General features: G+C 46.5%; 1 protein-coding gene across 1 annotated transcript; it reads left to right on the forward strand.

Annotated features, from left to right (window-relative positions):
- The first annotated feature begins 6194 nt into the window (after positions 1-6194).
- On the forward strand, positions 6195-23781 carry LOC108930374 (high affinity nerve growth factor receptor-like). The gene is made up of 17 exons (XM_029248487.1): positions 6195-6382; positions 9724-9798; positions 10383-10454; positions 12785-12853; positions 13174-13328; positions 13515-13657; positions 14209-14347; positions 16777-17109; positions 17574-17591; positions 17816-17874; positions 17995-18097; positions 19380-19529; positions 19859-19989; positions 20142-20314; positions 21621-21861; positions 22317-22475; positions 23596-23781. The coding sequence occupies exons 1-17, from the start codon at positions 6195-6197 to the stop codon at positions 23779-23781; spliced, it is 2394 nt and encodes a 797-aa protein (XP_029104320.1).
- Positions 23782-24132: the final 351 nt, after the last annotated feature.

The raw sequence follows: 24132 nt of genomic DNA on the forward strand, positions 1-24132 counted from the left end.
GGCTCCTTAGGGGATCTTATGTTTCAGACACTTTTTCTTACCATTTGTAGTAGTGTAATCTTGTTCATCTCACTGATGAGGGTATTGTTCATTTCCTTTTGCTGAGATTCAACCCCATCACAGGCCCTGGCACTCCCAGCTCAGACTGGGACCTGGAGTCTAGTAAATCTGCAGGGTCGCTGGTCTAATCATACAGGCAGGACAGACTCCAGTAATACAAGAGGTTTAAACAAATATTCTGATGTATTTACCGCCTGTGAATCCAGGGCAGCTGGGTGATCAATGACGGAGCACCTTCAGTCTGTAATGGCTGTGATTTAATGCCTGAAACGGTTTTGCAAACCATAAAGCACGGTGCAAGGCATTCCCCTCAGATAAATCTTATTTGTACCACGCGATTTGATTGTCATAAGTGGCTGATTGTTGTCGGTCAATTTTACGTGGGTTACCATCGGCCTGCTGCCGCTATATTAATAACCCGCAGTGGCTCGGGCTTTCATCAGTGATTGTTACATGCGGCGCTCACTTTAAATTTGGCCATTGGAGGCGCACAATGATTCAGCCCCATTGTCATGTGGAGTAAACCCAACATCGCTGTGGGTTCTTGGTCCGTAGTTTTGTACTTATGAATTCAGCGTGGCGTAACAACAAAAGGGGTAACAATGAAGCGACGTGCCCCCCATCGTTCGAGCAAGTCTTACGTCTTGCCAGCATTTGGCATTTGTATATGAATCCCCAATGAGTACTATTGCTAAAATTTTTTTGGTGCCCCAATGAACAGTGCTTTGGGAGTATTTCTCCAGGTTCAAGACCTCTAACCTGTCAATATGTCAGCTGAACCTTTCTGTATCATACAACCACGGCCACTCTGTTCGTCTTGGACAGCTATGAGTTCTACACGTGAGAGGTCTGTTGAGGTGAGAGTGATTCTGGGTATGAATCAGTGTCTGTATTACGGAAAACCTCAGCGAGCTTTTGCTCCCCAAGCCAAAACCATCCTTACGTGGGTATAACCACTAAGACATGCAAAACGACCGAGGCACCGAGTCTCTCTTTGAGCTCCTTTTCACGAAGACATCCTCCCACAAAGCATTTGGCTCAGATGCATCCTTTCCATGGAAATTTCTGAAAGATGGACGCTTGCCTCTTTTCTCCATATTTAAATGATTAATATGCCATGTTGTTCTCTGTCGGTTAGTGTCTCTCGTTTAGCCTCTGGCTGAATATCTGGCCAATTGATCTGTTTCTCACTGTCTTTGCAAGCCCTGTAGTGGCTGTGCAGGCAGTCTGCAGGGTCTTCAGCTCTTTGCTAATGTAAAAATCCAGGGTAGTTAACCCTGATACCATGTTCTAAGTGACTGGAATTGTAGCCCAGAGCTATGGGAAAACAAGAAGATAACAAGATGGTTCATAGAAAAAGATGTCTTGAGGCTATTGTTCAGGTGTTTAAAGCCTTTTTTCTCAGCAGCATCGAGAGAGCCCCCTCCCTAGTCGATAAATTACCAGGCTTTTGGAATGGGGGCGGTGGTGATATTGGCAGGGGGTGGAAATAGCCTTCTCAAATTCACCGGTCCTGTTTTTGCGCTTTCTTCCCTGCGGTCTTGTTTTCCATTTGCAGTTGGCCTCTATCACAAAAAGCATGCAGGCTCTGCAGAAAGAGAACCCTTTGACACCCAAATAGACCCATCCAGAGCTGACAGTGAGCCGTGTTAGTGGAGCTCCCAGGGGCCAGCTGGGATCGATTGGCCCCAGCTACGGTGGTCCCGGCCAGTGTAACTAAATCCTGTCGCTCTCATTAGCTCGGGCCTGGGTTTGGTTATGGGGAGACAAAAGGCTCATCCTCATGCAGATGAGCTGCAACCCGAGAGCTTTGGACTGGAATGGTGAAGACACACCCATCCCCCTCTTCTTTATGTCTCTGCCTTTCCACATGTCTTTCTACTGCCTCTGTCCCTCATGACTACTCCTACTAAAAACTCCATTTATGTCTTCACAAGCATGTAATTCTCCCAGAAGGCACTTCTGGTCACTGGACCTGTCTCCTGTTTCCTTATGCAAGAGAACGAAATGAGCCACGATCACATGTGGTCTTCATTGTCATTAACCACAGTTCAACTCCTGCCCTTCAATTCTTACTTACATATGTGGTTGCACGGTGGTGGACACTTCCTTCCTGCTGGAGGAGCTTGGAGGTTGGGCTGGTGCATGCTGGAGCAACCGAGACAAGAATCAGCAGGTCTCTCGGGTGTGGAGTGATTCCTCCAATGGGTGTCTTTCCTGGGGTTAAGGATGTTGAAAAACATAGTATTAACCATATCACATTCTTAAGAAGGTTAGAATGAACCAAGAAGCAGAAACACTAATTATAAAACAGAGGCAAAGACTTGCAAGTACAGAAACACTGTGAGAAACCAAGTACAGCTGATGGTGGCTATTTTGCCAAAGAACTTGTGCACTGGGTAAATTCTGACCGGGAATGAGAGCTCTCTCTCCGTACACTCAAAGACACACACTGCCAGAATTCGTAAGTATGTCATACATCAAGCATGGATTAATAGTCTTATGTAACCAGAAGAGCTGTACTTGAAGAACGGATTTGAAGATCAGCAGATGATGTATTTATAAATTATGTCTGCTTTCACTTGGACTCACCGTTGAGTTTTTGTGGGTTAATTTCTTCTGCCATGTGTTCAGTTGAAGGTATGTAAGGGTTAGCATGATTTACAGCCTCAGGATTATAGTCTCTTATAATAATAACAGTAATAACAGAATGACAACACTACTTGCTGAATTGTAAAGTCATACAGGATATACAAAGATTTATTCGTAGAAATATTATATTACATTATATTTATTGTTCAGTTTTGAAAAAAGATCCATTATAAGATTTTGTGTCTATCAGTGACCTCCGCTTGAAATGACCAAAGCAGTTAAAGTGATGTTTGCTAATGGTGCAGTGTCTCCTTCATACAATGATTAATATAAAGTAATAGAGATGGAAAGAGTAATCTTGCAGATTCCACTATTAGCATGATTGTGTTGACAGGACTGAGCGCCGCATGAGTTTGCCATGCAGTAAATACACCTGCAATATGACATCAATACCAGGGCAATATTTGCGGACGGCAAATTGCAGGTAGCGTTCGGGACAAACGCATCGCAATGAAAACAGCAAGACGGAGGCAGCGGGAAACATAGCGGGCAACGGTGCTACCTTAAGAATCGAAGGAAGCAGGCAGAAATTCCACCTCTGACTCTAGTACCCTTGAGCAAGGTACCTACTGTGATGCGCTCCAGTAAAATTACCCGGCTGTGTAAATGGGCAGATAACTGCAAAAAGCTTGACAATTTAAGCATCTTTGGAGAAAACTGTCAGCTAAATGCATAAACAAAAATGACAGGTCACCAATACTCGACAGCTGGGGGTCATAGGTCATCTCTTGGGTGCTGAGTCTAATTTCTTTTACATATCTTAATTTTCAAACTGCAAAAAAAAAAAACTACTCCAATCTGAAATTTATATATATGTACCCACTCTTCCGACTCGGGTCGGTCACATCAGGACTGAGCTCTGTTGTGCCATCCATCCATCCATCCATCCATCCAACCGTCCATCCAACCGTCCATCCAACCATCCATCCAACCATCCATCCATCCAACCAGCTTCAGTTGTGTGGTATAAAATTCGCATAAATGTATTTAAATCCTAAGGGTGTTCATTTGGCTTTAACTTTTTTTATTCAGCATCTTCACACAACTTCAGATAAAGTGTTTTGTCTCATCTCAACAAGGAGCAAATGCAGTTCACCCGATGAATACGGTAATTCATCCAAATAAATGTAGGAAATAGCATCCGTAATGCAAAAGATGACAGATTGTGCCTGAAAATGACATGGAGCAAGTCCCAAAATGATGTGAAACGATGATATAAAGGTACTGCAAGATTTCTGAACAGATACATAAGCGCAGTGGTTTATGGGATACGGCTTTGGCGTTCCAAGCCATCTGGGAGATGTGGAACTGATGTTTTTTGACAACTCGCCGTCCGCAAACTAACTTGACCCCGATGGTCGAGTGAACTCGTGCGGAGGAGACCGGGCCCCTGAAGGAGTTAACACTGGAGCAGGGACTTCGGTGACAGATGGGAGGAACTGTCCATCTTGTGTAGGAGTGCTTTATCCATACCGTAGTCTGCGCTTGCTCTTAATTCAATTGCTCTTTGCTTTGATTGCATGGCCTATTGGCCATATCCTGCTCAACCCCTTGTCATTGGTGACTTCCTGTAATTCTCCGCAGCCCCGGAGGGGAAACGCACAGCCGTCCAAGTGAAGCACACTGCTGGTATTGTATAAGAGCACGCAGGGGGTGGACTTCAGCCCTCAATTAATAAAGCTGTCTATAAGCACCTGCTCATTTTTTATTTCCCTCATTTCCACCTGCTGCCTCTCGCCGTACATCCTGGATATTTCCTCCTAATGCAGGTATAATGTTCTCCACGCAAGGTGCGCTCGCCTGCCCGACGGCTAGCTGCGGAATGGTCAGAAATCGCCGTTGTTCCTTATCGATAGCGATAACCTCTCGGTAACCTGCATGTTGCACATTAGGGTCAGCCAGCTTGCAGGTTTTGTCTTTTTCGATATGACGAGTAGACAGCCTGTTCTGGTCTTTGAAACAGTGCGTTCATATGTTTTCAATTTACGTGGCAGCTATTTAAGGAAATTTAAATTTTTCATCTTCTTGTATCTCCTGAATGTCATTTCATTCGAAGTCCGTCATCCTAGAGATGAAACTATGGATTTAATACATAGAGGGCAACAGGTCTGATTCTTCACTGTTAGATGCAAAATACATATTTAACATTTGAATTTACTGAATGTGCAAATATGCCACACAGACATAACCGGAATGACTGTTCTAGTACATTTCTGATCATCAGCTGCTAGACTCTGCCTCATATCAGAAGTGACACTGATCAGCCGTCACGGATGTGGACGCGGACGGCGGTTTTCTCAGTTCGAGCATTACGAGAAACTAGAAGGTGGAGGTGCAGGAAGAAACAGCAGCGGCGATGAAACCGCAGCGACTGTATGAGTCGTCTGCTCAAAATATTCCAGACTCCTTCCTGAGTCTGAAACTGGGAGGTACAGTAGGGCATCAGGAGGCTCATTTGGTTTTCCTCAGATCACCCTTGAGGGCAGCAGTATTGCTCAACAGTGACTGTCTTTGTGTGGTGCTCCTCCTGCACCTCACAAGTCAACAGGCACTGGCTCCTCATACGGGGTCCTGTCAGGTGTGTCCATTGGGTTTGTCCTCTTGGTCTGTCCTTTAGGGACAAGGAGTGGGGAAGTACTCCTGCCCCACTATAGCCTACTTCGCTAGCAGATGTGGTTAATTCCTCCAAATGGAGACGTGTATAGACGGACCACGGTACAAACACGCCATGTCCAAAGTAAAGAACGAATTCATTGCATTACCGGAATTTCATTATGGCATTCAAATTATTTGAAAATGAAACGTAAACAATCTTTCAATGTCAGTTTGATCGATTTTTTCAATAAAGGCAAAGTTCTTAGTCAAACTAATCTGACGAAGACACCCGAGCGAAGCAGTTTGTTTTTGCGTCTTGACGCGGTTCCTTGCGCCAAGCGTTGGCTGCTCTTTGGCGTTCGCCTCGCCCTGTCTGCCGTGTGGCCTCAGTCCTCTGCGGAGAAACAAACGGTTCCCTTGGGACACGTCCTCTCCAAAGCTCACCCACCGAGAGGCCAGAAGACCTTCATGAACATCCTTGCACCTCTCAGCACCTGTACACCTGAGACACCTGAGAGAATCCCGTTGCCCGACTGGCACCTGAGTCTAGGTGGTCCTGGTGTCACCTTGGGGTGCCTGTCTCCCTCCCTCCTGCTGGGCTCTCCCCACCGGCTCCGTGTCTCTCCCACTCGCTAATGGACTGCCCTGGCCCCTCCCTCTGCATCTGACTGGAGTGAGATGAGCCCCCCGTCCCCAGGGCCCTGCCTCGCTGCTAGGGCTCCACGCCTGTGTTCCTGACCAGCAGCACAAAGCCCAGTGTGCCAGCCGCGAGAGGAGGTGCACGCGAGAGGGAGAGCGAGACAGAGGAGAGAGACAGCACTCCCTCCTGCCTGCGCATCATCTGCGTCCCATCTGCGTTCGGCCTGCTGGGGTCTGCGTTCGTCCCAATGGCCGCGGGCACCGGTGCGCACTGGGTGGCCCCGGTGCTGGTGCTGCTGTGTCTGGTGGCTCCGACCCTGGCCGGGTGCCCCTCTGCCTGCCACTGCTCCGCCGCGGCATTGCTGTGCCTGGAGTCCGACACCGTGTCCACTGTGCCCTCGCTGGGCCCGCAGGAGAGCGAGAACATCACCGACATGTGAGTCCACCTGTTCCGTCCCATTGCTTCCCCTTGCGCAGAGTCCCGAGTTGGCCAAGGCTACCTTCCGCCCTCCTTCCCAGCATGCTATTTCTTACTTTTTCACATCCCCCGTCTCCTCGAGAGAGGAATGCCCACACCAGCATGAGCCTCCCGAAGAAGAGCTATCTCACAACCCCATTCAGTTTGCATTCGTTATGACTATGAATGAATTTAAAAACGTGGCGATCAGCTCGCCGTTTCTCGGTCCGTCACCTGTCCGATGTAACGCAGGTGCTGCTCTGTCCCAGCCTGCATGTCATCCTCACCTGGAAGATACTTCCACATGTTTGACGCACTGAACTGTGTATCATAGACGGAGCTTTCAGATTCAAACACGAAACCATAATGAGCGGCTCTAGTTTCAGCAAAAGGACGAATGATTTCAGCAAATCTGCAAGTTAACCGAAATACAGAGACACTGGCAACTGTTGAGCTCAACAGTTCTGAGTATCTGTGTAGTATGTATGCACTATGTATGTAGTTTAAAGCTTGTCAGGTGAGTGAAAATACAGGAAACTCTTCAGCCATTTCAAACTGAAAACAATCGTCAAAAACATTAAGCAATTACCAAATGGCAATATAACAGCAACACCAGAAGCCCAGAAAAAATATGGATTATTTATGACATATATTCGTGATAGCTGTGATTTTTCCTAAGCATTTTTAAACCGAAATTCAAATTTTGGAGGTGGAACTGTTTTTGGATAGCAGTCTCATTATTATGAAATAATTATTTGTCACTCACTATCATGTATGACTTCTGCCGTTCCAATGTTTCTTTGTGTATTGAGCGTAAGGGTATACATGTTCATGATTCGATATTTATATAAACGGCGCTCTTCATACAACATGTTACGTGTCGGAAATTTTTTTTTAACTGTAAAGAAAGACACGAGAATTGGCACCATCGTCTTTCCAAAATGAAGCAATCCTCATTTCACCTGAAAAAATCGACAATTTCCAACACGTGGCAATTTCGTTTGGATGCGATATCAACGAAAAGTTACCGAGCAACAGAAAATAACGTGATACATTTTCTCCTCTAAATGATTGTTGTACACATTTGTGTCTAATTGCACTGATGACTAACAAGTAGTAGAAATGGATATCAGAGGTTCCTGCCGTCTGCATCCACTCAACTGGAATTGCTGTTCAATAAAGTCTAAGAATAGAGTGTGGAGTGATGATAATGAGTCGTAATGATATCCACACAGTGCCCATCAAAACGCGTCTTTCCTTCGGCTTCACCTTCAGGGAAACACTGACCAGCAGTGGTTAAGGCACTGCCTAGACACCTGGACCACAGTAGAGTGTCCATCTGAGGCTACAGGTCTTTCTTCATGGCGCTTATTGGCATAATGAAGTCAAAGCCTTAATAGATGTGATACAAACTCAGGGCTTTTTCATCAACAGAGCGCCCTCAGCCAGCGTTCGCTCTAGAAGTTGTACGGCTCGGCGTGTTTGCGAAATGGACAACATGAATACACATCTGGACCATGTCGTGATGGAGTGAGATTCGCTGAGCATTGGGTTACAAATGCAATACTGTAAATTGGAAATTGAGGATAAATGATAAATCACCCATTTAGCTCTATTGAATAAGTCTTGACGGCACTCTGAGGCAAACCAATCCGCCTGTTATTTACCAAATTACAACGAATGCATTTGTTGGACTCTGCTAGCCTTCCCAAATTGTGTCATAGTCCGAGAAGCTCATTATCGGACGAATAATGGAAAGTGGAATAAGCCGTTTGCAAGCTCCTTTGGGAATTCCTTTTTTCTAAATGGTGTTTTATTATAATGGTTACAGCAAATAATGGGTGCTTTCCTTGCTGCATCCTGAAATTTAACTGCTAAAACTCAGTTGACGACAACTAGGCTTATTACTTAAAAAATTAAGTAAAATAGCATAAAATCAACAGGGAATGACCTTAGAGGAATTAAAGATAAGTGACGGTGTCAATGCAAAGTTTCCGCTCCAAGTTGGAAACGAGACAGTATACTATGCACTGTATGTATATGCATATATATTCTTTGCATGTGTTTTTAAAAGTGCTATTTGGGAAAACATATGTATTTAGATTCATTCATTTAGCCAATGCTTTTCTCCAAAGCAACGTTAAGACACTTACAATCACTCACTCAGATTACCCCTGGGTAATTTCACTGGAGCGGTTCTAGGGTAAGTACCTTGCTCAAGGGTACTACAGGTGGAGGTGGGATTTAAATCTGTGACTTTAGGGTCCAAAGGCAGCAGCTCCAACCACTACACTACCAGCTGTATCAGCTTTGCAGACTGACATATATATTTTGTTCATATACGTATCCTTTATATATGTTCTTTTTATACGTGTTCTAATGAGTTACTAATTACTCGTTACTAACACTGCTAAGTTGATAAAAATCAGCTCTTCTGCAACATACTGTTCTGTTCTGTACGAGAGTAACTGAAGAGGACATGACGCTGTCGTTGTGGTTCAGTCTGAATTTCACGGTGAACTTTGGTTACGGGCAGCGTTGCTCTTCCTGGCAATTAGAAGGATGGCGGCGGATGATCAGAGTTCAGGTTTTTCCAGGACAAACATGATCGCAGTTCACACTGGTCCCCAAGGCAAGGCGGCTTCCTCTCACAGTAACAGCATAACAAAAAACAGCCTTTCTCTTTGAAAAGAAATGAACGTGCATCACTTATTTAAGCATTTCGCCGACATCCGACCTAAAATTTGAGCCGGACTCCAGACTGTGAGGATGTGAACAGAGTGAATGTTCTGTTTCTGACATTACTGAAATAATGTCGTGTTACCAGTTTACTCTGTGTAGAGATAATTCAGGTTTATCGTTCCAGTTTTCTAGATTTTTCCTACAGGGAGCCGACCTGCATTCTGTCACACACTTGCGTGCGTAATGATACGCTGCGTGTGTGTGTATCTCTGTGTATAAATATGTGTAAGTCTTCTGTTTTACTAATTAATTCTCAGCTATATATACAGACAGATATATTTTCTCATACATATTCACCTCATGCAAATCTCTCAACTCTAAGTTAAAATTCAGAGACATCTTTGCTAGCTTCCTGTGACAACATTTTTATCATTGCTAATAATATATGCTAACTGTAACATTGCTCACAAACAATCCATGTTAACATTGTGTGAAATCATTCTAAAACAACATGATAAAATGTTGCAGCATTCTGAAATAAAACTTATATAGATATATGCTACAGACATATGCTAATATGCTATGCTAACATGTTAGCAGTGTGCGCTAATGTTATTTCTATTCCTCCTATAAATTAGCTTCATCGACAGCCAACCCAACCTGGAAAACATAACCGACTTGGATTTTTCTGGCTACAGGGAGCTCAGGAACCTGTGAGTATTATTGCACTTATTACTATTGCAATCTCTGTCCTTAATTTCTCTTAATGTGAAACAGAATAGCTGCTTACAGCAGAGCCGTAGCGGATTTTTTTAAATGTATGCACAGCCCACTCATTTTTTTTTTTTTTTTTTCCTGCGAAGGGCATCAGCAACCACATATTAGGCCTATTATACAGGGCATGCAGTACCTGAACTCCCGAGTTCTTCTGGGGTTGCTAACTGGTCGATAATGGTCTCTAAGTAGTGCATGGCCCACCATGCTGTGAGAACATCAGTGCCCAAAACACAACCACTTTCAAAGCATGTTCATTATTAAATTACTTGAACTTACATAGAGATCCTGGGCAGTAAGAAATATTCATCAGCAGGACAGACTAGACTATAAACTGGCATAATGAAGAGGGCTTCTTACTGTTCTATGTAATACTACACATCATGAATCAAGCGGTGTAAGGGACTCTTGGTAATCTACATGCGCAATCGAAGTATGTGTGCTGAAGAAGTGTATTTTTTTGTCATACATTAACACACAATAGGCAGCCGCTCTTTACACACCCTTTTGTTTCCTCCCCCAGAACAATAACCTTGTGTGGGCTCATGCACATCTCGGCAAGGGCGTTCCAATACAACCCCAAGCTCCAGTATGTGTAAGTGATCCTGCTCTTCTTTATTGGATCGCTCTACTTTCTCGGGATTGTGATAGAGCCAACGGCGTGTGGCCCTCGACCGTACGGCAGCCATCACCGTCCCAGTCCAGGTCAAGCCACACACTGTGTTGAGATTTACTGCTGAAATTCAGTCGACTACCCGCTCCATGTTCCTACGTTTGAGGTACGACGTGGTTACACTGTCTTTGGGCAAGAAGCTTGTTGTTCATTAGCAAAGACTTTCTTTGGGCAAAGAACTCTGGTTGCTCATTTGTTTGTTTACTCCTGATGGGGTTTTAAGCTTCGCCAAAACTTTGGTTCATCTTTTCCGCTGCAGCCTCTGTGTTTCAGAAAGAGCCCGTTTTAAGATTGCTCAAAGCAAAGTACAGCATAACAAAATGGGATTTCCAACTGGTAAAAATTTGATCGCAACCATTAATCACTAAATATTCTGTTTTTGTCTGACATTTGTTTAAACAGCAGTATGAATCACACTGTGTTGCAAGGGGAACTGCTGATCTGCTGAATACTCCCAACAACAGAAACACTCTTGAAGTTCTTGTGTTTCAAGTTCTTCTCAATCCAGTTTCAGTCCCTTCATGCATGTGATGCATACCTCCTGGGGTGAATTTCATTTGCTCACATGTCCCTCTGGATTTCAGCTCCCACCAAGAAAAGCTTTATGGGCCAGATATCCATCAAATGTCTACCCATCGCTCATTATCGCTTCTCAAGGGAGCACTTAGTCTTTGCCGATTGCAGGTTCCTTTTGTAGCAAACCTAAACAGCAGCAAATACCGTCGTCATCAGTATTATGCATTCATTCGGAGTAACGTTTCGGGAAGGGTGGTCATTTGGTCAGAAAGCTGGTCACTGGGAGCTACAATTTTCGGGGGTTTTGAACAACCCAGCACACAAGAGATGATTCCACAACGGGCTCCTCCTGCCATCTCCAGCGCTTACGTTTCCATATCTTGCACCATGTGATGTCGCTCGCAAGGTGGTGTGGTGATGGAGTGGCAGTTGAGTGACTGGCGGAAATGGTCTGCCATAGACTCGCTCTCTGGGGCCATATAGCCGATAGACCGATGCATAATAAATACACTTCACAGTGGGTCCATTATTGCTGAATCAATAGACACTGTACTGCTGCAAACTTGCCCTTGGACTGGAAGGGAGGTTAAGAAGTGTTGCAGAAGGCAGTGAAGGGAGGCTCTATTATGACTTTCCCTATAATCCAGCTCATGCCACGTGTAAAACTTGAGGCAAATGCCAGTATGATGATGTAATGAGCTACACTGTTCCATCCGTGTGAGTTATCCTGTCTGCAAATCTCCAGCATCAGCGAATCCACCGTGGGGCAGAGCAATGCAGGGAGATGATTGACACTGGTCCCAGTGCCTCTCCAGCCTTGATCTAAATCAGGATGGTAATAGATAGGCCCCTCTGGCTGGCCCATCCAATATGCACTTCTGGGAGCATGGAAAACAAACCATTGACCCCCTGTGGCCCCCAGCACAGACCTGCCAAAGCGGATCTATGTCAGTCTTACTGGCCTGCTCCCAAGCATCCTCCTCTGGTGTCTCCATACATGGGCTGCTGCTGCTGCTGCTGCTGTGCAAGACTTCCTACAAGAGTCTAATGAGTGGTTTTAACGTGAGAAGAGCTGCAGGGTGGAGCTCTGAAAATAAGGAGTGGATGAAGCATTTTGCCTTGCATTATAAACCTTCTTTGTGAACTGCAGTAAGACTAGATGCTTGTTACTGCAGAACACACCTGATTCCTGAAACATCTGCTCATTATTCCTCTTCAGAGATGTTGAGGAAGGGGACCATCAGCTTTTACAAACACGGTGTATATAGTCTGATAATGTAAAATAGGTCTCTTCCAGATGAGAAACTGACAACCCAAAAGTTCTCAAGAAGTTCACATTTTAATGTGGATTTTACATGCAGTACGCTAAATACTGCATTATTTACTGCAGGTCAGCAGGTAATAAAATGATTTTAGCTTTTGTCTTGGGTCTCAAGGCCTCCAGTCTGAATCCTACTCCTGCTGTAGTACCCTCAAGATACTCACCTTAAACCGAATAAAAACGCCCTGTTGTTAAACAGGTAAATTGCAGATTTTCTTACCCACCATTGTAAGTCACCTAGGGAAAAGGCCTTAACTAAACAAAGGTCAAAAGGATAAAAGGTTTCACATAGGTCTGCCTGACTGTCAAATGGTCAAATTCTTTTGCGTGTTGGCATGTCAAGCGTCTTTGCAAACATCACATGAAGTGTGTCCTCTGTTAGTCATACATTTCTGGTTTTTTTTTGGATCCACAGCAACCTGGCCTCCAACTCCCTGGAAGTCATCAGCTGGAGAGTATTCCACTCCCTTCCGCTGCTCACCCTGTGAGTAAACACACTGTCTACTATGTTCTCTACGCTAGATATACTCATTAGACATATGTACAATGAGATGTGAGTAAATACACCACCTACTACACATAACTTTACATAACATAACTACTCATAAGAAACAAACTAGACAAAAATCACTTCTCCCACTGTTATGTGATATTAACCGTGTGAATTATTTATGCGTTTCAGCTTTTGTTTATAATGTCAGTATTATCAAAATAGGTCATGGATAATGTTCTTTTTTTTTTGCTCATGCTGTCACATTTTCCATAAGTCCTTTTTTAAAAGAACTGTCATTTGTTCTTGTGCAGGATTTTGAAAGAAAACCCTCTTGCCTGCTCCTGTGACATGCTTTGGCTGCGGCAGTGGGAGAGCAGTGGGAGGGGTGACCTCCACAACCAGTCGCTGTTCTGCTATTCCAATGGACAAGAGCTTCACCTGAAAGACATGGTGATGGAGAACTGCAGTGCGTGGAATTCATTTGTAAATCTGTGTGGTTTTGTTTCCAGGTGTTTTGCAGTACTAGGTTTCTCGCCTCCCTGTTAGATGAAGCTGTGGCGCATTCAGGGTCGGGGGTGGGGTCCTAATGCACATTGCCTGTCAGGGAAAGATCGAGTAAAAGTGTTGAGCTGTACACCATGCTCCTCCACAGGCGTGCCGGAAGTCTACATAGTCAGTTCCCAGGGGGCCATTCGGGAGGGAGGCAACTTGACGTTTGTCTGCCAGGTGATGGGTCTCCCGACACCCGAAGTGATATGGCACACCCAGCACCTGCATTCCCCTTTCACCATTCAGGTAAGAGGGTAACATCCGTTCATTCATCATCAACACCCTCTTGTTTGATGTGAGGTCATGGTGGTCCAGAACTTATCCTGGAAGGATAGGGTGTGAGGCAGGACACACCCTGGATGGGACACCAGCTAACTTCAGGGCAATCACACACTCACACACAGCTTAGGCTCTATGAGGCACCAGTGCTCCCTCTGTTCCACAGTGCCATCAAAGAGAGTTACAGTGAATGTCAACTCATCATATAGCGGGAAAGACTGTGGAGGGTCAAGATGACCTATGAAACTGTGTACAAATGATGAAGAATGTATCGACGCAGAGGGGGCGCGGTGGCGTAGTGGGTTGGACCGGGTCCTGCTCTCCAGTGGGTCCAGGGTTCGAGTCCCGCTTGGGGTGCCTGGCGACGGACTGGCATCCCATCCTGGGTGTGTCCCCTCCCCCTCCGGCCTTACGCCCTGTGTTGCCGGGTAGGCTCCGGTTCTCCGCGACCCCGTATGGGACAAGCGGTTCAGAAAATGTGTGTGTGTGTGTGTGTGTGTGTATTGACGCACCTGCAGGAGAGGAAACAGGGTCCAGTTCTGGAGCTCATCCTACATCTCACTAACGTCTCTTCCATGGATAACCTCCACAACCTGACCTGTGAGGCGGAGAACCGCGTGGGCCCAGGAACAGCAATGGTGACCCTGAACATTCAATGTGAGTGATGGACCCCACAGCGAACAAAGATTATGTTTATTATGAACATTATTACTATTATTACCATGGTCCCAGGAATGCAGCCCTTTGGCCTTCTCCCTACAATCTTTGCTCCACCTGCCACCTCGATAACAAGATGATGACTGAGATACCGTGCTGCTCAAAGCCTTTTTTAAGCAATAATTGAGCCTTGCAGGGAGTGAGTGGGTTGGCTTTTGGCTTTCGAAATGAATACCACCATGTCCCCCAATTTGCGCAGTGCCAATTCAGTCTTTGGCTTGGTTATCTGCACAGTGTATCGTGGGTCCTTTAATCTGTACTCAGCAGCTCTCGTCGTCGTCGAATCGCAATTTTCATGTCTACTTCAGACAACCGGCAGCCTGCCACTGTCTGACAAATGCCCCGGAGGTGCTAATGTGGCAGAAAGCAAGGAAATCCTGGCGGGTCCCAGCCCAGTGGCACCATAATGCCAATTAAAACCCTCAGTTTCGGGACCTTGGTCATTCTTGGTTAATGATGCAATGTCATAGCCCCCAACCATGCTGAGGCACACGGGACAGCGGGTCCTTCGAACGAGGACCCCTACTAGCAGGCCACTGAACTCACTGACTGAAGGTAGGAAACAGTCTTGTAGACCTTCTCAAATTATCGAAGACCGTGGGAGAACCGGCATTGAGGACACTGCAGTGTTGCCCCCGCTTGCTTGACACACTCATGCTGCAGCGTTAATCTGGAGTTGATGGGAAGTGTTGACAAACCCTCTTTCATCTAAAGGCCAAGTGTTCCATCACTGTGAGTGGTTTTTTCTCAGCCCAATAATCTAAATACGTTCACCAACATGCCGCGATGATGATAAATGGCAGAGAGGCTTGATGGAAAGTAAACACATTATAGGTTTCAGACATCATCAAGGGACGTTCTATGTGTGTGTGTGTGAGAGAGACTGTGTGTAAGTGCGGCCAGGCTGCTGGTGAAAGGGTCAGAGGCTCAGATGCTAATTGGCATGGTTAATGACAGGCACTAAAAGTGCAGCTGTCTCCCAGTGTCAATATGAGCCCATTCCTGGACAGAAGCTGCTTGGCCACATCCCTCCTCCCAGCAGCTCTCGCGTCACTCGGCCCAGACGACCGTTCCATAAACCGTTTTTTATTTCCCCGCAGCTTGTAGGCCATCGTCTCAGAGGCTCTCGGAAGGCGCTGTTTGGCGTGTTTGCATTTCCCATCAGCAGGGTTACGATAACAGGGTTTCGCCCGTGGCGCTCTCCAACCTCGAACAATGAATAAAGATGAGGCTTCGATTTCGGCCTCCAGGTATTATTATCTCCTGTTCTCGAGCCACGTCTCAGCCCCGGTATGGGCTTCGGGTGCTGGATGGAGTTGAGGATTGAGAGACGTGAGCTGGCGCTTTGACAGAAGATCCTGGAATCTCCCCCCAACCCAGTGGGCCTGTTTGCAGTGCCTAGCAGAACCCTGCAGGAGAGGAAGCCATTGCTACGTGTTCACTGGGGAGATGACATTCAACATAACTCATCACATGAATATGACTGAAATGCATATTATTTCTATATTCTCCATTTAATCCACTGAATTTTCTTCACAATTGTTTCAGGCATGTTGCAGTTTTAGGAAATAATGAATGGCTTGTATAGCCGGAACATTGGCTGCCCTGTGAGGAAAGGTTGTTTGTTAATAATTTAGCTATTCCAGCCTTGTTCCGATCAGGCGAGTACCACGTTCAGAAAACGAACGTGATGTTCCACATTCGAATATTAGAAAATTGCTCATTTAAAGTGCAGGAGCAGAACCTCTCCTCTCTGCTCTAAACACACTCTTTTTACTGTTGCTATGGCACTTTCTTCCCAGGGACCCTAAGTCATTATTGCACCTGGCTTCTTCCCCACGAGAAGACCAGTACTTCACACAGTGTGTAGAAGGAGCGCTATTCAGCTTGTTCTGACACTGCAGTCTCAGAGCACTTTACAAGTAACAGCCATGTAATTAATTATGTCACCATGGAAACTTTTACGTTAGTAGGAGTGGCCGACTAGGAGGGGACTTGTGAAAGTGATTTAGTGGGAACAGTTCAGGGGAGTGGCTAGTATGAGTCAGTGGGAGGGGCCAAGTGAAAGTGGCTCAGTGGGAGTGGCTCAATGTGAATGCTTTGTTGTGATTGGCCAGTGGGAGGGGTTATATTTACATACATTCATTTACTGCAGAGCAGCTTTTACTGAAGCAATTTTAGGGTAAGCACCTTGTTTGAAAAAAGAACAACAGGAAGGTGACAGCTCTAACCAGTGTAGAAAGATCCTAGTGAAAGTTGCTCAGTGGGAATCGTTCAGTGCGATTAGCTGGGGGGGGGGGGGGGGGGGAGTGTCCTTGTGCCAACGCCCGAATAAGAACAGTCATGTGACCCTATTTCCATGTGCTCAGTCCCAGTCAGGATCCTGTGGCTGAAGAACGCCGAGAAGCAGCACCATTGGTGCTTTTCGTTTGCAGTGGATGGCAACCCCACCCCGGAGATCAGGTGGCTGTTCAAGGGCCAGCCACTGGCCCGCAGCGATTATACCTACACACAGCTGATCCTGGACAGTCACGATGGCTCTGTCCTGCACGGATGCCTCTTCCTCAACAAACCGACCCACCTCAACAATGGCAATTACACCCTGATAGTGGACAATGGCCTGGGCAGAGATCAGGCCACCGCATACGGGAAATTCATGAACAACCCCTTCCCCCCCGAGGACCCAGAGGACATCATCCTGGGTGTGTCTCCTCTAACATCCCTTGAAAACGTAGTAAAAATTACCTTACCTCTGTTCTACCGTAGGGCACCACACTGCATGTGAATTACAGCTCCAGAGATCAGTAAACGTGATGTACAAAGTGTAGACTCCACTTTTAAAAGATTTCTGTAAAGTTCCGTAAAGTTTCAACAGAAATATTTACATATTAATACACCGTGACTAATGCCGGCTGAAGTAAGAGCCGAGAATAAATTCATGTAAAATACACTGTGCTCACTACTGTGTGGGAAACAGTCCAGTGACCTCTGTATGTAATGACAGCTGAATACCAGGAATTAAATAACAAGAACTGAAAATTGAAAATATCCCGTTTTACCACACTAACAACTGAGTATAATCACACTACTGTACCCTGTATATTTCTTGTAACATTCTAATTTTCTACTAATGCTTGTTATTTTTTTTTTTTTTTTTTTTAACCAGTTAACACTGATGACCCAAGTAAGTCGACTGCATGTTCTAAACAAACTACCAGTTTCTTTCCAACAAACAAAAATATGCTATCAAAGCTGCTAAAGTAACTTCAGATGAGAATAAATGGGGCACCATGAGCTACCCATGTTCAATGAATATTCAACAACAGAGGCTCCTGCCGAGTGCTGTGTGTGACCTGTACGTGTGAGCACCACGGCACCAGTGCAGTAATGTTCCTCTGATCTCCTCAGGTCCGACCAACAAGTCCTTGGAGAACATCAGTGGACGCACGGACAGTGAGACATTTGGGGTGTGTGTCCTACACTGGGATTTCTCAAGCACAGTTTCACACCAGCGCCACTTATACAGCAAAGCAGGACCACGTTCACATGCTGGTTCCTGAGATGACCTTGAGATGCTCTGTTCACAGATCTCGGCAGGAGTGGGTCTAGCAGCGTCTGGATTCGGCCTCCTTCTCATCACTGTGTTGGTCATCAACAAGTGTGGCCAACACCCTATATTCGGCTTACGCGGTGAGTTCTTTCATCTTCCCCGATCCTTCCTATTGCTCCCTCCCTACTGCCTCTGGTATCGCCCTCCTCCTGCCACCCATCTCCTTTGTTCTCCACCCTCACTTCCACTCCTTCTGCTCACACTTTCCTCACCAGTCTTTCTCCTCCTTCTCAGTCAAGTTCCACCCTACTCCTTCCTTGCTCCTCCTCCATTCTTCCCTTACCTCTCTCTTCCAACAGACCTGTCTCTATACAGTACTTTTCATTGCATTCGATGGGTTAGAGTGACATTGATCAAGACGGTGTCAAAGTGCACTTCCTTTGATATGTAATCGACCTCCAGGCTCAGAGACTGGGGGTGGAAACGAGAGTCACGGTTTCAGTTAAGCTGTTGTGGGTTTTGATTACAGTAGGAGACATGAATACCACAGGGGGCCCTCAACTTGCGGAAAGGCCATTAACAAGGATGGATCCAGAATGCACTTGTCCCTGCTGCCCCCAGCCACAGGGTCTGAGTGGGCCGGATGCCCTAAAGTGTCTCAAAGCTTCATTTCCCTGCCTGTCCCCAATGCCCCCAGGAGGTGTTAGGGAGGGGGGGAGGGGGGTGTCTTCCCTGGGAGTGATTTGCTCAGGCTCCAGCCAGGCTGTTTGTTGAAGGAATCTTATGGCAGCCAGTCAGACTGATAACTTTTAATATCTCCCAAACACAGGAATTATTATTTTTTATTGCTGCCTTCATTGCTCCTGTTGCTGTTCAAATATCAAATATATACCATTTTGTATGATGTATTCATTTCCCAGACACTCTTACTCTGATTTTCAGAGTGACATGGGAATAGATGTATAGTGGAAATCAATGCATAAATTAATAATTGATAAGTAACAATACAATTACAGTTTCCTCACAAAGCTTTTGCCTGAGTTCTGGAGAGTACATCTGAAGTTACTGTAACTGCAGCTGGGATAGAACTGGAGCTAAAAGACATTCTTTCAATCTGGAGAAGGAAGTGGACTTGAGACAGAAATGCTGAAGTCCAGAAAACTAAGCACAACAGTGCAATATTAGGTGTAATATTAAGAAACACCCTCAGTGTGCGATGCCATCACTTTCTCTGAGATCCAGCTGTACAGACACTCCACTGTGGGACAACAGGTGTCCTAGGGTCATACCCAGTAGCGTCAGCGCTGTGTGTGTGAAGGGTGCCACCTCAGACTGCAGTGAGTGTGTGACTCGATGTGGACATCAGTGTTGGACCTTGAAGGATGTGTCTATCTCTGTCCCTTGCCCACTGCCCCCCCCCAGGGGAGTCTGTCCTAAGCACCAAGGACGACCTTGCCGTCTCCCTCCACTTCATGAGTGCCAAGATGAGCCCCCCCTCGTCAGACGAGGAGACCCTGGACTTTGTGGAGAACCCCCAGTACTTCTGTGGGATCTTCAAGGACAAGAATATGTGTGAGTCTGACTCCTCACACACAACTTTGCACAGCTGTTCAAACAGAGGATGCCTCTTTCATTACAACGCCACAAACACTCAGATTTGATCAGCTACGCGCATTTGTTGCAGCATAATAGGTGAATTATATAATCAATCATATTTTTCTGAAAAACTTTATTTTTTGTGACCACTGCACACTAGTAATGCCACGTGTTTCTTTCAGTCATTGAGCACATTAGGAATGGACCATATTGGGAACATAAAGGGGATGAAGGCAAATTGAACACAGGATGCAGACATGAGGTGTTTGAGGATAACTGACCATCGACAACCCCTCCCCCTGCAGGTGTCCAGCACATCAAGCGGCAGGATATAGTGCTCAAGTGGGAGCTCGGTGAAGGGGCCTTTGGAAAGGTGTACCTGGCAGAGTGTGCCAACCTGAGCCCCGACTGTGACAACATGCTCGTGGCCATCAAGGTACGGCAGTCGTACTCAGAGAAAGGGGGCGGAGCCAAGGGCTGGGATGAAAGGGAGACAAAAACTGGGGGAAGTGCCATGACTAGGGGCGGGGATACTGGGCGAAGACATCTGGTGGGGGCCAATCATGTCTTTGTCCTCCTGCGGCCCAGACCCTGAAGGTGGCCACTGAATCCACGAGGCAGGACTTCCAGCGGGAGGCAGAGTTGCTGACTGTGCTCCAACACGAGCACATCGTGCGTTTCTACGGCGTGTGTGCAGACGGCGAGCCGCTGGCCATGGTCTTTGAGTACATGAGGCACGGGGACCTCAACCGCTTCCTCAGGTACACTCTGCATGTCTTGGCACCAACGTACCTTGATCACAGGACATCTATTCATTCACATAATGCTTTTATCAAGAACGTCTTGCAATGATTTATCCATTTACACAGCTGGGTGATTTTTACTGGAGCAATTTAAGATAAGTACCAGGGTACTAAAGCAGGAGGTGGGATTTGAACGTGGGACCTCTGACTCCAAAGAGCGGTGGTGACCGACTTGATCTTCATGAGAGACTTTTACCTCTCTAAATGACAAGACAAACATAGTAAGACCAGTATTATAAAGGGACAGTGGCGCAAGCATCCCGTTCAGTGTGCAACCCCCCAGCCTTGCGCCCAATGCTTCCGGGATAGGCTCCGAATCAGCACGACCCTGTTCGGATCAAGATGCTTATCGAAACTGGATGGACTGATGGACGGGAACATAATGATGGACTCGTGGGAGCAGTGAACTAAAGTAAAACCATTAAGTGAACAAGTTTGAGCAGAATCCATCAAACACAGCAGCCCTGAATATGACCCCCTGCTCCTGTACACATAGGCATGACACACACCTAAAGAGGCCCACTGGTGACCACGCTGACATGGTGAACCTTGGGAAACTAACAGATAGACTTCGGAGTACAAGCAGAGCATCGTGGGTAACTCTGTAGCCCAACAGCTTAGCCATACATTGAGTGTTCCTCAGCAAAGGCTCACAAATAATTCATAACGCAAGCCTTTATAGATACATGCATCATTTTATGTCTTGACATAACATGTTTTATTACTGTCTCTCTGTTGCACAAAGAACCTTTTTAACTTTACTGGGTGACTTAATTATTCTGCTTGTCTAAAGTAATTATATCATGTAGTAAACAGTTCATACATGCAGCTCCAGCAAATTACTATTATTATTTACAATGTTAGGTTTGTACACAAAGCTACTTCCAGTTTTTTCCCCCTCTATTCAGCAGGGGGATTTTTACTGCATCAGCTCCGGGTAAGTACTTTGATCAAAGGTCTTTGACAGGAAGGGAGCAGCTCTAACAGCTACGCCACCTGCCGTCCTAAGTAAACTCATTGGTCGAAATGTATTAGCAAGACGGCAAATTCTCAAAAATGCATTGTTGACAAAATCAGTTTGCGGATGCGAGAACTCTTTCCTGGCGCCTAGAAATTGTTAGCATCCTCTGTCTGTACCTTCACAGTTTACATGTCAGCTTCACAGGATGAGCAGGTCAGCCAATGCTGTGCGCAGCCTCTCCTCTAGAGGATCTGTCTCAGTGGCTGTGTTTGTGGGACCCTTGACACCCCCATTCCCCCTCAGAGCTCATGGTCCCGATGCCCACATTTTGGAGGAGGGCAGTATGCCCCCGCTGGGAGAGCTCAGCCTGCCCCAGATGCTGTGGATCGCAGCCCAGATCGCCTCCGGAATGGTCTACCTGGCCTCGTTGCACTTTGTCCACCGGGACCTGGCCACGCGCAACTGCCTCGTGGGGGAGGGTCTGGTGGTGAAGATCGGTGACTTCGGCATGTCCCGTGACATCTACAGCACCGACTACTACAGGGTGAGATGCACCCGCCTGCCTCGCTACCCACTTACCTACCTACCCCTGCCCATGTATTTCCGTCCATCCACCATCTCCCAGCTCTCCAAAGAGTCATTTTAGAAGAGCTTTAACTCCCTGCAAGTACACACCATAATGTATGCCTGATATATTGCAGTTTCTTTAGATATACTATCATTGAAGATATATTAGATATTCTTTCTCGTTTATATTTATCAATCGTCAATTATTTGTCATACATACTTCATATATATAAGTAAAGATTATAATATATTCTGCCATATTGCATTACAATACATTCCTCTGTCAGCTGATGGTCAACTCAAGATCTCCTGAGGTCTGATGAGGTCAGAACAGTAGTGTCGTGTTGCCTCAAGCAGCCGCCTCGGGGTGGAGACGGTAGAGGCCTCCTCCTCTTTCTCTTCTTCATCTTTCTTCCCCTCACCTGCTGGCAGGTGGGCGGCCGCACAATGCTGCCTATCCGCTGGATGCCCCCCGAGAGCATCATGTACAGGAAGTTCACCACCGAGAGCGACGTCTGGAGCTTCGGTGTGGTGCTTTGGGAGATCTTCACCTACGGCAAGCAGCCCTGGTACCAGCTATCCAACAGCGAGGTGGGTGGAAGGGGATGGGATTGAGGAGGGTGGGGAGCAGGGGTCCAGGGCCCGGCAAATCCGCAACCCCCTTCCTTAAGGGTCATGGGCACATGAACCTTCTATTGTCCCCATCAGGTCAGACGTCCCTCTCTCTTGGCAGAGCAGAGGTAGATCACCTTTCCCTCCCACCCCACTAATCCGGTTTACTGCATCCCCTCCCACACCAGGACCTGGTCTAATTGCACAGAGCGACCGCTTCCCAGCGCTTGATTGACGGGCTGCTCTAATTTAGCTGGGCTCAGGTGGCTTACTTTGCGTGGTGGTGGGAGGAGTGGTGGCACTTCATGCATAGAGGGGACCGGGGGCACATGATGGTGCAAGGATGAGCACTGTAAACTTGCTGCTTTTAATCTGTTGGTGACTGTTTGCCCAGCCTGGCACTGATATCAGCACTTTTCACACAAAGAGCCACCCATGTGAGCAGACTCCTCACCACACTAAGATAGCCAGCGCTGGAGGTCTGTTCGTAACTCAGTTTGTTTGTAAGTCGAAAGTCACCATTACCACTACGTCAATAAAGCTTAACAGTGCAGTGGTTGCTCACTTTAACCATGCCTTAAGTTACGCACAATTCTCAGATGAAGCTTCAGTACCTAAACAAACTTCATTTAATTTTTTTATTAAGTTCAAGTAAAATCGATATTAAAACTAAATTTACCTAAAATGAAACATGCTATTTCCACAAGCTCATGTTCAATCCGGATTGTTGGCCAATGATTCATCCCACAAACATTTACAATGTTCTTCACTTTGTTACTGTCACTGACCCTCACAAACATTGGACATGAGCTGTAAACACTATGGAAGTGAATTAAATGCAGGTGGTCCCACACTCCTCTTTTGTTTGGGTGCTCTTTACTGCCACCTGTTGGCTCAGCAGGTAAACACAGGCTGCGATCTTTCTGCAACCAACAGAAAATCTGGAAAACAGATACATGAAGAAAACTAAAAGGGACAAACACAAATAAACTGGAAATAGTTTGCATCTTCAAAATATTCTAACTCATATTTGTACCCTGAGGTCCCAAAGACACATGACACAGGTGTCATTTCTCATGGCTTCCTCCTCACCTCGCAGGCTATCGAGTGCATCACCCAGGGCCGTGAGCTTGAGCGCCCGCGCATCTGTCCCAAGGAGGTGCACCTGCTCATGCAGGGCTGCTGGCAGCGGGAACCCCAGCAGCGGCTCGTCATGAAGGACCTCCATGCCCGCCTGCTTGTCCTGGTCAAGAACCCCCCGATCTACCTGGACGTCCTGGAGTAATGGCCCCCCACATGAGCTAAAAGGAAGGGGCCACAGTATCCTCTGCACAGCTGGACCTGATGGAGCTGGGGTCCCATCTGCCACCCCCCTCCCCTTCCGTAATTCAAAAAGACATGCTGTGAACACTGGGCACAGGACTCCTGTAAGAGGTACCTTCACTGGTCTCACAGCAACGTGGCAGACCTTATTTGCGACATGACCAGAGCTGTGGGCAACGGCTGGGGCCTCGAACCACCCCCACTGGGCAAAACCCACAGCCAGAGGTCAAAATTCTCACACTGGACTGTCCCCTTCAGTCCTTGAAAAAGTGACCGCCTCTTTGCAACTTGTACAGTCAAGACCCACCTGCCG

The sequence above is a fragment of the Scleropages formosus genome, chromosome 23, assembly GCF_900964775.1.
Source record: "Scleropages formosus chromosome 23, fSclFor1.1, whole genome shotgun sequence".
Lineage (NCBI taxonomy): Eukaryota > Metazoa > Chordata > Actinopteri > Osteoglossiformes > Osteoglossidae > Scleropages > Scleropages formosus.